Source organism: Diceros bicornis, chromosome 19, assembly GCF_020826845.1.
Source record: "Diceros bicornis minor isolate mBicDic1 chromosome 19, mDicBic1.mat.cur, whole genome shotgun sequence".
Lineage (NCBI taxonomy): Eukaryota > Metazoa > Chordata > Mammalia > Perissodactyla > Rhinocerotidae > Diceros > Diceros bicornis.
In genome coordinates this window covers 24,937,932-24,953,921 of record NC_080758.1, presented here as the reverse complement: position 1 = coordinate 24,953,921, position 15,990 = coordinate 24,937,932, and the positions used below count along the sequence as shown (strand labels likewise).

Below are 15,990 nucleotides of genomic sequence, written 5' to 3'. Positions count from 1 at the left end.
CATATATATTGCAAAATGATTACCACAATAAAGTTAAGACATCCATCACCTCACATAATTACCTTTTGTGTATGTGTGTGTGGTGAGAGCATTTAAGATCTACTCTCTTAGCAACTTTCAAGTATACAAGACAATATTGTTAACTAGAGTCACTATGCTGTATACTAGATCCCTAGAACTTACTCATCTTAATAATTGGAAGTTTGTACCCTTGACCAACATCTCCCCATTTCCCCCACCCCCCAACCCCTGGCAACAACCAATCTACTCTCTGTTTCTATGAATTCCACTTTTTTAGATTCCACATATAAGTGAGATCATACAGTATTTGTTTCTGTCTGACTTATTTCACTTAGCAGAATGCCCTTAAGGTTCATCTTGTCACAAATGCTCCATTAGTTTAAGATGCATACTTCCTGGGCTGGCCCTGTGGCTTAGCAGTTAAGTGCGCACGTTCCGCTGCTGGCGGCCTGGGTTCAGATCCCGGGCGCGCACCGACACACCGCTTCTCCGGCCATGCTGAGGCCGCGTCCTAGATACAGCAACTAGAAGGATGTGCAGCTATGACATACAACTATCTACTGGGGCTTTGGGGGAAAAATAAATAAATAAAAATTAAAAAAAAAAAAAAGATGTTTACTTTCTGGTCTTAGTGATACTAAGTCTCTAAAATGTAGTTCTTAATCCTTTAGGGGAGGAATCAAGGATTCTTTGAGCACTGATAACAACTATGGACTCTCCATTTGGAAAAAATGACATATGCACGTACACATATAATTTTTCATACCATTTCAAGGTTTTATAAACCCATTAAGCCTATAAATGGATGCCAAGTTAAGAACCCTCAGTCTAGAGATTTTAAAAATCTCTTGTAGGTCTAAAATTCTAGAATTCACCAGCTTTATTTGTTACTGATGACCAGTGCCACAGAATGGCAGACTGCCATTTCTGGTTCTATTACTTGATAACAGAAGTGAAAATGAACCACAGACAGACAACACTAATAGGATGCAGCCTTCTCTCACCCCGATCTAAATCCTCTCAGTGGCTCCCAGCCAATCAAGGAGGACTGCAGCCAATTTTTTTAATAACTACATGGATAGTACACATGGTTAACCTATTAACTCTCTCAGAACCCAGGAAAATGAGAGTGGCCCCACTATACAATTCCCTTTGGCTATTACTTAAGGATTAAGCCTAAAGTTTACATCAATACTTTCAACAGGCATTTAATACATGCCAAATTTTCCAGTTAAGATTGCTCTCGGCATGGAAACAGGAACTACATTGGGAATCCAGTTTTACCTCGGATAGGCATAACACAGTGAGTTAAAAGCCGTATTCATTTTCCCTTTGAAAAGAAAAACTGGTGAAAGGAATGGAAGCTTTTTAAGGGTCCTCATTAATATAATTGTAGTTTAACTCTGTTTGCTCCAGACAGTCTGAACTTGCACAGGTGAGTGGATATTAACCTACACAGATTAAGCTGATCTTTCTGTCTCTATTAGTAAAGCTGTCTCTTTGGTTCAGGGCTGGCTGAACAGGCCAGAAGCTTCATTCCCACTTCTTAGTATTTTAAAACAGTTGGATCCTTAAGTATATGACCTTTGAGTCTTTGTAATAACAGAGACTAGCAGGCTACCAAATTCCACCAGTTTTGTCCCACCTACTGGCTACTCACCACAACTTTATTGAAGTCCTGGATTGCAAAATACAGGGCAATGGCAGTGAGTGCATCAGTTATCTGTCAAGAGAAAGAGAAACAATAGGAAATGAACCCAATTAGTTCAGGAGTAATGGAACGCTGCCAGGGCCTGGAGTTTTTGGATGGTGGCAGACTACCCAGTACTGAACTCTTACAGTCAGGCAGAACCTCAACCCTCACTTTGACTACCCAAAGATAAAGCCTTTTCAGGGAGTTCTGACTGGAAAGCCCTGAGGATTAGGACCTATCTAGACTCATACCAGTTTGTTGTTCCACATCTGTTCTGTAATTGTAAGTTACTTAAGTTTTCTGTAAAATGGGAAAAATACCCACTGTTTTGTAGGTCTGACATATGTCAAGTGCCTAGCACATAGCAAGTTCTCAATAAACCGCAGCCATTATAATTATTAAGGAAGATCTCAGTGGACCTGCTACTTGATCCAGATTGTCAACTCTAGTTTAGGCAAGTGTTTCAAATTACTATGTTCTCAAAATAGCCCTGTCATCTCAATTTTGAAGGTTCTTGCCCCTGAAAGTCTCATCAGGCCCATGTCCTCTAGACAGAATCTCTTGGCAGAATGCTTAGAAAATTCAGGATGCCCTCTACACTGGCACCACAATTGAAGTGAATCACAGAATCCTGGAGCTAGAAAATTCAACACTACACAGTCTATAAATCAAATTTTAAAAGTATAAGGAACTGGAACTGGCCCGATGTCAGACACCTCTCCTCACACTTCCATAATACTATCACAGTTCCATGAATTCAAATAAAGATAAGGTTTTTGCTTTTTATATTCTGAGAAACTCCTGAGCTTCTAAAATAGATATTTTTTTCTTAAAAACAAGAAGGAAAAAAGACTGTAAAATTAAAAATATATATACTGATTTTATGTGGAAGGTTACTTACCATAAATACCAATTCAGCATAGTCAATCAGGAAATGAAAGAGGTATATTATTAATGGAGTCTGCAGGAAAAAAACAAATTAAGTTAAATCTTACTATTATCAGTTTCCAGAGTAGGGGATGGAGAGGAGGCTATTCTGTCAACAAAAATCTCTTTCTTTCCTAGAATACTGTTCTACGTTAGTTGGACAGGGTACATATGAGGGAGAATAATTTAGTATCACTGGATCATTTTGTTTCATTGGACTATCTGCTGAATTGAGTAAAGACAATAAACAAAATCTGACATGCATTAAATATCTGTTGAAGAACTGTTAACACACTAAAGGTATGAGGTGAATTTTAGTTCTAAGACATATATATTAGCCAAGGGGAATTCCATAGTGGACCAAGATTGCTGAACTCATAAACTGGGAACTGTTTTCCCTTCTTCTGTTTTCTGAGACATTTTATATGATTAGTGTTATTTCCTCCTCAAAGAGTCAGGGAAATTCACTCCTTGTAAAACCACCTCAGCATGGGTTTTCTTTGAGAGAAGATTTTTAATTACAGATTCAATTTCTTTCACAGATAAAACGCTATTCAGATTTGCTATTTTTTCTTCGCCATTTTAGGTAAGTTGTGGTTTTCTAGGAATCTGTCCATTTCATATAACGTTGCAAATTTTTTGGCACAAAGTTGTTCATAATATTTTATTTCTTAGTGTCTATAGGAACTACAGTGATGTCCACTTTTCATTCCCAATATTAGTAATTTGTACCTTCTCTCTTTTTTTTTTTTTTTTTTTGGTGAGGAAGATCAGCCCTGAGCTAACATCCGTGCCAATCCTCCTCTTTTTGCTGAGGAAGACCGGCCCTGAGCTAACATCTATTGCCAATCCTCCTCCTTTTTTTTTTTTCCCCCTTTTTCTCCCCAAAGCCCCAGTAGATAGTTGTATGTCATAGTTGCACATCCTTCTTAGTTGCTGTATGTGGGATGCCGCCTCAGCATGGCCAGACAAGCGGTGTGTCGGTGCACACCTGGGATCTGAACTGGACCGCCAGTAGCGGAGCACGCACACTTAACCGCTAAGCCACAGGGCTGGCGCCTATGTACCTTCTTTTTTACCTTGACAAATTTTGTCAGAGATTTCTTAATTTTATTAGTCTTTCAAAGAACCAACTTTGGGCTTTGCTGCTTGTTATACTTTCGTTTTCTATTTCATTAATTTCTGAACTTTACAATACAATATACAATTCTTCTTTCAACGTTTTCTGGGGATAATTGCTTTTTATTTTTCTAATGATACTAGGTCACTGATTTTCAGACTTTCTTCTTTCCAAATATACTCAAGACAACAATTTTCCCTCTGAGTATGGTTTCAGCTGCATCATGTAAGTTTTGATATGTTGTTTTTTTCAAAATCATTCAGTTCAAAATATTATATTTCCACTAAGATTCCTTCTTTAATTAAGACTACTTTAAAATGTACAGTGTTTAATTTCCAATTATTTGTAAGTTTTCTTTTTATATTTCTGTAATTTATTTTTAGCTTAATTCTCCTGTGGTCATAGAAAATACTCTGTATTATTTCAGTCATTTAAAATGTGTTGGAACTTGCTTTATGGGCCATGATATGGTCAGTTTTGGTAAATGCTCCATGTACACTTGCAAAGAATGTGCATACTAACATTTATGGGTGTAAAATTCTATATATGACATTTACATTAAGTATGTTAATAATTTATTCAAATCTTCTATATCTTTATTGATTTTTTGGTCTGTTAGTTATGTCAGTGACTAAGAATGGTATGTTAAAAATCTCCCTCTATGACTGTGGATTTGTCTATTTTTCCTTTTAGTTATATTATTTTTGCTTTAAATATTTTGAAGCTATGTAGTTAGATGCATTTATATATAGAATTACTGTATCTTCTCAGTGAATTGATCTTTTTATCATTATAAAATAATCTTCTTTACCTCAAGTAATATTTCTTGCCTTAAAGTCATCTTTATCTGTTAGTATAGCTATATCAGCTTCTTTGGATTAATGTTTGCATGATATATCTTTTCCTATATTTTTTCTTTCTACTTTTTTGTGTTCTTATATATAAGATCTTTCTTAAAAGCAGCATATAATTATTTTTCTTTAACCCAATCTGACAATCGTTATCTTTTAGTTGGATTTTTAGTCTATTTACATTTAATGTAATTACTGATATATTTGTGTTTAAGTTTACCATCCTACTATTTCACTTTACATTTGTCCCATTTTCTCTATACTCTATTCTCTCCTTTCTTGCTTGATTCTGCATTATTTTTTATTATTCCATTTTCCCCTCTATTAGCTCGTTGGTTATACGTTTAGCTGCTATTCTTCTAGCAATTAACGACACACATCTTTGACTTTAATTAGAGTATAACAAAAACGATTACTTTTACCACTTCCTAGACAACATAAGGACCTTTGAACACTAACTCCATATAGCTACTCCCAGCCTTTTCTGTTATTGTTGTTATAGCTTTAATTCAACATATATTTTAAACCCACAAGACATTATTATTGTTTTATACATCAATATTTATTTAGATTTATCCACATATTTACCTTTTTCACTGTTATTTTTTCCTTCCTATAGTCCATAATGCTGTCGAGGATCATAATCCTTCTACTCTTTTGTATTTTTTTAAATGTAAGTCTGCTGGCAACAAAGTCTATCAATTTTTATTTGCTTGGAAATGTCTTCATTTTGCCTTCATTTCTGAGAGCTAGTTTCACTTAGTATAGAATTCTATGTTGGCAGATATTTTCTTTCTGTATTCCACCATTTTTGTTGAAAAGTTAGTTTCCATCTTGCTGTTTTTTAAAGATAATTATCCCCTTTTAGCTGTTTTTAATCTATCTTTAGTTTTGAGAAGTTTTATTATGATGTATGTTTTTATTTTTTTTTAAGCTTTTATTTTTATTTATTTTTTTGCTGAGAAAGATTTGCCCTGAGCTAACATCCATGCCAATCTTCCTCTATTTTTTAGTATGTGGGCTGCCAGCACAGCATGGCCACTAACAGAGTAGTATAGGTCTGCACCCAGGAACCAAACCCAGGCTGCCAAAGCAGAGCGTGCTGAACTTAACCACTAGGCCACTGGGGCTGGCCCTTGTATGCTCTTCTTTGATTTATCCTGCTTGGGTTTATAGAGCTTCTTGAATTGTAATATTTCATAAATTTTGAAAAAATTTTCAGCCACAAATTTCTTCAAATATTGTTTCTGCCTCATTATGTCTCTCCTCCCATTCTGGAACTCCATTAGTATGTATGTTAAACCTTTCACTGTATCTCATAGATCTCTTATTTTTTTCTTTTTTTTCTATCCTTTTCTCTTCAAGCTCAATCTGGATATTTGCTAAAGACCTATCTTCCAGATCACTAATCCTCTCTTTAGCATTGTGTAATCTGCTGTTAACCCTGTCCATTGTATTCTTTTTTTTTTTTTCCTTTGCCTGAGGAAGATTGTCCCTAAGCTAACATCTGTGCCAATCTTCCTCTATTTTGTATGTGGGACACCACCACAGCATGGCTTGATGAGCAGTGTGCAGGTCCGCGCCCGGGATCCAAACCCACAAACCCCAGGCCACCGAAGCGGAGTGCACGAATTCAACCACTATGCCACTAGGCTGGCCCCCTATCACATTATTAATTTGTTATCTTTTCCAGTTCTAGAATTTCCATTTGATTCATTTTTATATGTTCCAGTTCCCTGGTGAAATATTCTATCTTGTCACCTATTTTTTTAAACATATTAAGCATTGTTCACAAATTTTTGTTTTTTTGCTGAGGAAGATTCACCCTGAGCTAACATCTATTGCCAACCTTCCTCTTTTTGCTGAGGAAGATTCTCCCTGAGCTAACATCTGTTGCCAACCTTCCTCTTTTTGCTGAGGAAGATTCTCCCTGAGCTAACATCTGTTGCCAATCTTCCTCTTTTTGTATGTAAGCTGCCATGACAGTATGGCCACTGACAGAGGAGTGGTGTAGGTCCGTGCCCAGGAACTGAATCTGGGCCGCCGAAGTAGAACGTGCCAAACTAAACCACTAGGCCACCGGGGCTGGCCCTTTAGTGCCTATTTTTATCTATCTTTTACTATGATTGGTAATTTTTTGTGTGTGTGAGGAAGACTAACCCTGAGCTAACATCTGTTGCCAATCCTCCTGTTTTTGCTGAAGAAGACTGGCCCTGGGCTAACAACCATGCCCATTTTCCTCTACTTTATATGTGGGATGCCTGCCATCGCATGGCTTGATAAGTGGTGCATAGGTCCATGCCTGGGATTCAAACCTGTGAACCCTGGGCTACTGAAGCAGAGCGTGCAAGCTTAACCACTACACCACTGGGCCGGCCCCTATGATTGGTAATTTTTGATTGAATAATGGATGTTGTATATGGAAAACTGTAGAGGTTCTGGATGAGGCTATTTTCTTCCAGAGAGGATTTCTTTAAACTTCTGGTAAGCAATTAGAATAGAATTGTTTCACCTTAATCTATTAGGGGTTTAGCTAATTAGAAGCTGGATTCAGTCTTTGTAAGACTAGTCTATATGTGGTCTACTCTTATTCCTGGACAGTAGTCTTTCAGAGGTCCCAACTAGAAGCCAAGTCCTTTACCAGAGCCCTGCCACCTCAGTTGGCTGTGCATTCGAATTTGTATTTCTCTAGCACCGTGACACTGCCAATAATTCTGCTCAGCCCTTAGCCCCTTAATGGCCAATTTCTGTTCTCTTTCTCTGCCTCTCAGCCTGTGCCACTTACAAACTGGTAAATGCATCAAGGAGAAAGCAGCTCAGACTGTCAGTTTCACTTTCCACACATTCCCTTCTACGATCTCAGCCCCTCAGGTCCTGGCTATCTTGGTACTTTCCAATGACATTTTTTGTATTCATCCGGCTTTTCTAGTTCTAGGCAGGAGGGTTGGTCTGCTACTACAAGCCAGTTCACCAAGCCAAGACAGCCAGAAGGAAAGTGCATGACTTGGTTTTAGTGAGCCCATGCTGGTGTCTCAGGCACACCTCTTCCCAATTTCCAACCACGGGCAAAAATGTATCCCATACTGGGGCCAGCCCCAGTGGCGTAGTGATTAAGTTCGCATGCTCCACTTCAGTGGCCCGGGGTTCATGGGTTCGGATCCCGGGTGCAGACCTACATACAGCTCATCAAGCCATGCTGTGGCAGCGTCCCACATCCAAAATAGAGGAAGAATGGCACAGACGTTAGCTCAGCAACAGTCTTCCTCAAGCAAAAAGAGGAAGATTAGCAATAGATGTTAGCTCAGAGCCAATCTTCCTCACACACACACAAAAAAAGTGTCCTATAATATTGTGAAGGTCATCGACAACTTTTTAGTAAGAATAAGCTAGTGTGGTAGAAAGAACAAGGTTTTGGGGTCAGATTCAGGTTTAAAACCAGGTTTCACCTATGTATCTCTGGGCAAGTTGTTTTCCCCCCTGAGCCTTAATTTCCTCAACTATAAAATAAGAATAATTACCTATTTCTCAGGGTTCTTGGGAGGATTAAATGATAATGTGCACAAAGTACTCAGCAGAGTGCCTAGCATACAGTAGACCTCAATATGTTAGCTACCTGAGATCAACTTTTTTTTTTTTTTTTTTGTGAGGAAGATCAACCCTGAGCTACCATCCATGCTAATACTCCTCTTTTTGCTGAGGAAGACCAGTTCTGAGCTAACATCTATTGCCAATCCTCGTCCTTTTTTTCCCCAAAGTCCCAGTAGATAGTTGTATGTCATAGCTGCACATCCTTCTAGTTGTTGTATGTGGGATGTGGCCTCAGCATGGCCGGAGAAGCGGTGCATCGGTGCGCGCCGGGATCCGAACCCGGGCCGCCAGTAGCACAGTGCGCACGCTTAACCGCTAAGCCACAGGGCTGGCCCCTGAGATCAACTTTTTACCTCTTTTTATAAACAGAGGCATCAGCTTTGCCTTTCCAAGTTCTAAAAAGATTAAATTTTTACAACTATCTAGTAATGGATTCTTTTTTGCATTTATCTTTGTCAGTAAAAAGTAGTAACTTGATATTTATATTACCAAAAGCCTGCTTTCAAAGTGTTTTGATGCTTCAGATAGTTTAGAATGGCACTAAATAGGTCTCAGAAATAACAGAACAAACAGTTCTCAAAAAGCCTATCAGCAAATGGCCTGGTTTCCATAATGAACTAACATGTACACAGTAGTTAACTGCATATTATACTATTATAGAGAAGTATACACTGAATATAATCTGTCTTTATGCTATATCGCCATTTGGGTGACCACTCCCAGTAAAGGTAGGGTATATATAGATAAACTCACAATTTTACTATCAGTACTTGGCTAAACACAGAAACAGAAACATCTGTTGAAGGCAATCATAAAATCTAACCTGTAATAGCTAAATTTCTTTTTCCTTTCCTGTGCAGATTTTTCTTCTCCACTTTCCCAAAGAACTAGATAATAAAACCTACTGAAGATTAAGAAAGAAACAATGCAAAGCAATGATGTACTTTCTCTTCAAACATGTTCTTTCACATGGCTTGACATCATTTTATTTCTTTATATTTTATTACTCAAAGAAACTATATTAAAGTATAGGTAGCTCTTGATTCATGAACACCCAGCTTACAAACAAACTAACTCATATTCAGGAATGGGGAGCAAGGGACTCTGAGTTTGAAGTCTTCCTCACTGTTTTCAGGGGAAGCAAGTGTTCTTGCCTCTTAATTCAGAGTTCTTAAAGGTTAACAGTCCTAAAGGGGTCATCTTATATAGGTATAGAAAGTTAACACGGTTTTGGTAGCTAGAAATTACTACCTCATGCCTTTATCCCTCTTTACATGCACACATGCGCGTGCACACACATGATGAGGAGTAAGAAGATGTTCTAGGCTCCCTCACTGTATCTAAGAATGCTTTTTCCCAGAGAAACAACATTTCAAACAATGGTTAAATGGTTAGATACAGCTCTTCCATTTATTCATTCAACATATTCTTTCTGCAAGGACTATTTCACATCATCCCCCCTCCTCAATCTCCAACTTCCCTCCCCACTTTTCACTTTCAGCCAACAGCTTAACATGGTGAAATCTGAACTCTTATTTCCCACCCCACTAAAACCTGCTCCTCCCTCACTATGCCTCATCTCATTAAATAACACCACCATTCACTCAGTTGCTCAGGACAAAAACCTGCTATTCTTGAAATAATATCCTTGAATCCTCTCTTGCCTTCATATCTCAAATAAAATCTATTAACAAGTCTACCTCTGAAAATATAACTAAAATCTAATCACTTTTTTTTTTAGAATCTAATCACTTTTCATCATCTTTATTGTTATCACCCTAATTCCAAGCCACCATCAGCCTGCTTAGACTATTGCATAAGCACCCTAATCATTTTCCCTGCTTTACTGCTTGCCCCTAGAGTCAATTTCCTTCACAGTATCCACAGCAATATTTATTAAATGTAAAATACATATGATGACTTCTCTCCTGGTTTAAAAGTCTCCAGTGTCTTCCCATCAGAGTAAAAATAAAATCCACTTGCTACCGTGGGCCACCAGGGTTGGTGGAAGATCTCAAAATGGCTGGGTAAAAACTTGCTTTAAAAGACATTGACTAGGTAGCTTTTGGGGAGATCATACCATGAGACCAAAATACCATTGGTAACTCCCTGAAATCCTAGAAGGAGATCTTCACCTCCAGGTTAGCTACTCTATCTAAGAATCCAGGGGCCGGCCCGGGGGCATAGCGGTTAAGCGCGCACACTCCGCTGTGGCGGCCCGGGTTCGGATCCCAGGTGCGCACCGACGCACCGCTTATCAAGCCATGCTGTGGCAGCATCCCATATAAAGTAGAGGAAGATGGGTACAGATGTTAGCCCAGAGCCAGTCTTTCTCAGCAAAAAGAGGAGGATTGGCAGATGTTAGCACAGGGCTGATCTTCCTCACAAAAAAAAAAAAAAAAGAATCCACCTGCTATCAATTGGGCTCACTAGAAGGCCAATGTAGTGGAGGTCAGCCTGGCAGATAACTCTGAGTATAAGATTTATGCCTCGAATGTTCCTATGCCAGAGGATAAATATACTGTTCAGGTAGATGCTGAAGAAAAAGAAGACATGAAAAGTTGTGCTGAGTTCTCTCTCTCAAAGGCCAGAATCGATGAATATGAGAAAAAGCTGGAGAAGATAAAGAACATAATTCCATTTGATCAAATGACCATTGAGGACTTGAATGAAGTCTTCCCAGACAACCAAATTAGACAAGAAGTATCCCAATTGGCCTCACTAGCCAATTGAGAATTTATAAACTTGAGTCTGGGAGGAAGCTCTGGCCCTCATATAACAAACTCTGGGCATTAAAAATAATAATATTTAGGGGGTCGGCCCAGTGGCGCAAGTGGTTAAATGCCCGCGCTCCACTGTGGCAGCCGGGGGTTCGCCGGTTTGGATCCTGGGCGCACACCGACGTACCGCTTGTCAAGCCATGCTGTGGCGGCGTCCCATATAAAGTGTAGGAAGATGGGCATGGATGTTAGCCCACGGCCAGTCTTCCTCAGGAAAAACAAAACAAAAAAAAAAAAGAGGACGATTGGCAGATGCTAGCTCAGGGCCAATCTTCCTCACAAAAAAAAATAATAATAATATTTAAAAATAGATAGATGAAAGATAGACAAACAGATAGAAAATCCAAACTCCTAACCATGTCTATAAAAAGTCCTACATTAAGACAAAAAAAAGTCATACATAATCTAGCCCCTAACTTCTTACAACTTATCTCCATTATTCACCTCTTTGCTCATTCTGCCTTAGCAACACTGGCCATCTTTCTGCAACTCACAAATGCCAACCTCATTCCCAAATCAGGGCCATCATATTGCCCTAGCTTCATTTACTTATCTTATTCAAACTTCACATCCTCAGAATGCCTTCTCTGAACACATTATCTAAAATAGTGACACGTACCCCTGTCACTCTTTATTTCTTCACCCAGCTTTATTTTTGTACATGTACTTACCACTTAACTGAAATCTCATTTTTTTAAACTTTAGCTTTACAAAGGTATAATTGGTATAAAATAAACTGCACATTTTTAAAGTGGACAACTTGATCAATTTTGACCCATTATACATCTGTGAAACCATCACCACAATCAAGATAGTGAACATATCCACCATTCCCAAAAATTTACCAATTTTACTGTTCATCCCAAAGAACCAACGTTGTTTCAGTGATTTTCACTATTGTTTTTCTGTTGTCTTTTTCATTTGTTTTTGCTTGGATCTTTATTATTTATTTTATTCTGCTTACTTTGAATTTATCTTCTTTTTCTAGTTTCTTAAGGTAGAAACTGAAGTCATCAATTTGAGACCTTTCTTCCTTTCTTATATAGGCATTTAGCACTATAAAGTTCCCCTAAGCGCTGCTTTTAGTGACATCCCACATATTTTGATAGGTTGTGTTTTCATTTTCATTCAGTTCAAAATACTCTCTAATTTCCCTTCTAATTTCTTCTTTGATCCATAGGTTATTTAGGAATATGTTACTTAGTTTTCAAATATTTGGGGATTTTCCAGATATCTTTCGGGTATTCATTTTTTATTTAATTCCATTGTAGTTAGAGAATATACTTTGTATGACTTCATTCCTTTTAAATTTATTGAGTCTTGTTTTATGGCCCAGAATATGGTCTATCTTGCAAAGGTTCCATGTACATTTGAAAAGATTATGTGTTTTGCTATTGTTGGATGGAAAGTTATAAATGTCAATGAGATCAAGTTGGTTGATAGTGTTGTTCAAGTCTTCTATATCTCTGTTGATTTTCTGTCTGCTTGGTCTATCAATCATTGAGAGAGGGATATTGAAATCTCTGACTCTAATCGTGGATTTGTCTATTTCTCCTTGCAGCTCTATCGGTCTTCATATATTTTGAAACTCTACTATTAAGTAGATAAACATTTAGAATTATTATGTCCTCTTGATGAATTGACACCTTTATTATGATGAAATGACCTTATCCCTGGTGATATTTTTTGCTCTGAAATCTGTTTCTTTTTTACTAACTTACTGTCTGTTTCTCTCAGAAATATACGTACCATGGAGCCAGGGCCTATATCTTGCTCTGTATCCCTAGTACCTTGCAGCATAGCTGGCATGTGGTACATACTTAACAAACTTAAAGGAAAGAAAGAAGAGCGGGATTAGATTCTAATCTATGTGGATTAGAATACACAGGCAGACATAGAGCTAGGCACTAGGAATAAGTGATGAAAAGGTGCCAGTATTTGTTCTGAGAAGCATATATCATAATGGTCAAAACAAGTACAGAGGCAATTTCAAGAGTGTGATACAAGCCATGAAAAGGATAAGCATAAGATTTTCTGAAGATAACAAGGAACATCTAACCTAGTCTAAGGTGATGAGAGATGGCTTCCTGGAAGATGTAAAACTTAAGCTGATATCTGAATAGTAGAACCAACCACAAAAAGAGGGAAGAATGGCCCTCCATAAGGAGACAATAGCATGAGCAAACACACATAGGTAATAGAGAATATCCTGCTGAAGCACAATGAAAGTATGTCAGAACTCTCTCAGGGGGTTCCTATTCTGTCTAGAAAATATATTGCCCAAGGCCCACAGCACACTGAGCCCTCATAACTAACGGGCTACTCTTTGGTATGCCCATACAATCTGTTCCCAATAACTGAATAGTGTGCTTATTAAGAATCTCATAGGGCCAGCCCAGTGGCTTAGCGGTTAAGCGTGCGTGCTCCGCTACTGGCGGCCCGGGTTCGGATCCCGGGCACGCACTGACGCACCGCTTCTCCAGCCATGCTGAGGCTGCGTCCCACATACAGCAACTAGAAGGATGTGCAACTGTGACGTACAACTATCTACTGGGGGCTCTGGGGAAGAAAAAAAGGAGGAGGACGTTAGCTCAGAGCCAGTCTTCCTCAGCAAAAAGAGGAGGATTAGCATGGATGTTAGCTCAGGGCTGATCTCCCTCACACAAAAAAAAGAGTCTCATAAATTGCTCTTAACCTGTTTCTGCAAGTAGTTCTTGTTATTGTGGTTCAATTAGATAGTAATACAAAGATAATGAAATATGAATGCAAAAGACAGTTATCTCCATGAAAACTAAGTTGAAAGCTTTTGAAAAACTAGATAGAAGAACCAAAAGAAATTGTTCTCAAAGTAGGTATGAGGGAGACAACTGTAAAAATTAGGGGTTAAATTATCAAATTAGAAGATTTCTACTTTAAAATGAGATGGCCAATAAGAATGGAAGGGGAGAATGGAAAGAAATGTGGTTGATGTGCTGAGCAGGGCCCACAGGGCTTTATGCCCCCTAATCTAAGGTGTTCAGATTTTATCCTGAGGTCAAAGGTACATTCAAAGGTACGGAGCAGGACAGTTACAAAATCAGATTCACATTTCAGAAAGATGGCTCTGAATGCAAAATAAAGAGTAAATGAGTAAGATTGAATGCAGAAAGAATTGTCAGGAAGCTGTTGCAGTGACTCAACCAAGAAATGATGGTGACCTAAGAGTGATTTTACTATTCTTAAGAACTAATTTTATGAGTTAAAAAGGCTTTTGTGGGCTTTCTAAGAAACCAACATTGCGGTCACAGTTTTCATGGGAAAGCATGACTCAAAGGACCAATTACATGCCAACTAGCATACAACCTATTCATGGACTGGGAACTGTGTACAATTTATTTGCCGTTAAAAATGGTAACTTCTGGGGCCGGCCTGGTGGCGTAGCGGTTAACTTTGCGTGCTCTGCTTTGGCGGACCGGGGTTTGCAGGTTCAGATCCTGGCTGCGGACTGACGCACCACTTATCAAGCTGGGCTCTGGCGGCATCCCATATAAAATAGAGGAAGATGGGCACGGATGTCAGACCAGGGCCAATCTTCCTCAGCAAAAAGAGGAGGATTGGCCACAGATGTTAGCTCAGGGCTAATCTTCCTCACAAAAAAAAAAAAGAAAGAAAGAAAGAAAAGAAAAGAAAAAAAATGGTAACTTCTACAAAAGTCTCATCTGCTTCCCCAAATTACAATCTTAATCTGGATCATTTCCACTGCAATTGTGAAACCTCCTTCTTAAATGAAGGACACCTGAAAAAGAGCTGTTTCTAAATATGATTTTCAAAACTAGATCTTTTTAAACGTTCATACTAAACAAAAGTTAGGCTTTGGTATCTGTGACTATAAATTACTCTTAGTACACAGAAAAGAAAACAAGAACACTTACTTCATGAAATACTGCTCCAGAATACGGGGACACTCCCAAATCCAACAGTGAGAGGCCTTCAACCACTGAAAAGTAAGACATCCAAGTTCACTCTTACTTCAAAGATATATGTAGATGGCCATAAACCAAAGTTTTAGACACTCACAGGACCAACAAGGGCCTTATAATTTATCTAACCCCCTTTACCTCATTCCCACCAAGTGGCTTTAAGTCTTGATTTGAACATTTTGGATAATGGGGAACTTCCTTCCATACAGAGTATCCCTTTCCATTGTGAGGCAGCACTCATTATGAGAACGTTTTGTGTTAAACTATAAGCTTCCTTTGATGTCCTTGTAACTTCCACCTACTCTAAAAAAGTGTTTCGTTTATATATATTCTGCTCCATTCCAAAATACAGTAAGATAACAAATTAGAAGCTGATGAGAAATGTTGTCCATAGTGTGGGGAAATGGGCAGTCACTCTCATATGTTGCTTGTTTGAGTGACATTTGTTATCTTTTCTACAGGGCAACATGTACTTTTTTTTTTGGTGAGGAAGATTGGCCCTGAGCTAACATCCATTACCAATCTTCCTCTTTTTGCTGAGGAAGATTAGCCCTGAGCTAACATCTGTGCCCATCCTCCTCTACCTTGTATACGGGATGCTGCCACAGCATGGCTTGATGAGCGGTGTGTAGGCCCACGCTCGGGATCCAAACCTGTGAACTCCAAGCCACTGAAGTGGAGCTTGCAAACTTAACCACTACACCACCAGGCTGGCCCCTGTACTTTTTAGGTACGTGCCTTTTGACCAACAAATGATTGTTCTTAGGGCAATTTATCCTAGGGAAATAACTAGACAAGTGCCCAAAGAAGTATGTTTATTATCATGCTCAGAGTACTGAAAAATTACAAATAATCCCAATGTCCATTAATGGAGATTTATTTAAATGAATGATATGTATATATATGTATGGATGGATAGATACACAGATAGGAACACTTTATAATTAAAAATCATACTATGATATAAGTAGTTCAATAAATTAATAAGTAAAGAGAAAAGAAAGCTCTTTCTTACAGACAATTTTAAGTATCAAATGTAAAAGGAAAGATA

The 15,990-nt window shown here is 38.4% G+C and overlaps 1 protein-coding gene and 1 pseudogene across 2 annotated transcripts in view; one reads left to right on the top strand and one right to left on the bottom strand.

Annotated features, from left to right (window-relative positions):
• The window catches only part of PIGU (phosphatidylinositol glycan anchor biosynthesis class U), a 93,983-nt gene that overhangs the window by 68,144 nt on the left and 9,849 nt on the right, over positions 1 to 15,990 (bottom strand). For both annotated transcript variants that reach the window (XM_058562864.1, XM_058562863.1), the window contains exons 2-4: positions 14,892 to 14,956; positions 2,616 to 2,675; positions 1,682 to 1,744 (exon numbers count right to left, since the gene is read on the bottom strand). In XM_058562864.1, coding sequence (XP_058418847.1) covers positions 1,682 to 1,744; positions 2,616 to 2,675; positions 14,892 to 14,956 — 188 coding nt within the window. The remainder of the gene's footprint in view (positions 1 to 1,681; positions 1,745 to 2,615; positions 2,676 to 14,891; positions 14,957 to 15,990) is intronic.
• LOC131418509 (ATP synthase subunit d, mitochondrial-like) lies at positions 10,220 to 10,943 on the top strand (annotated as a pseudogene).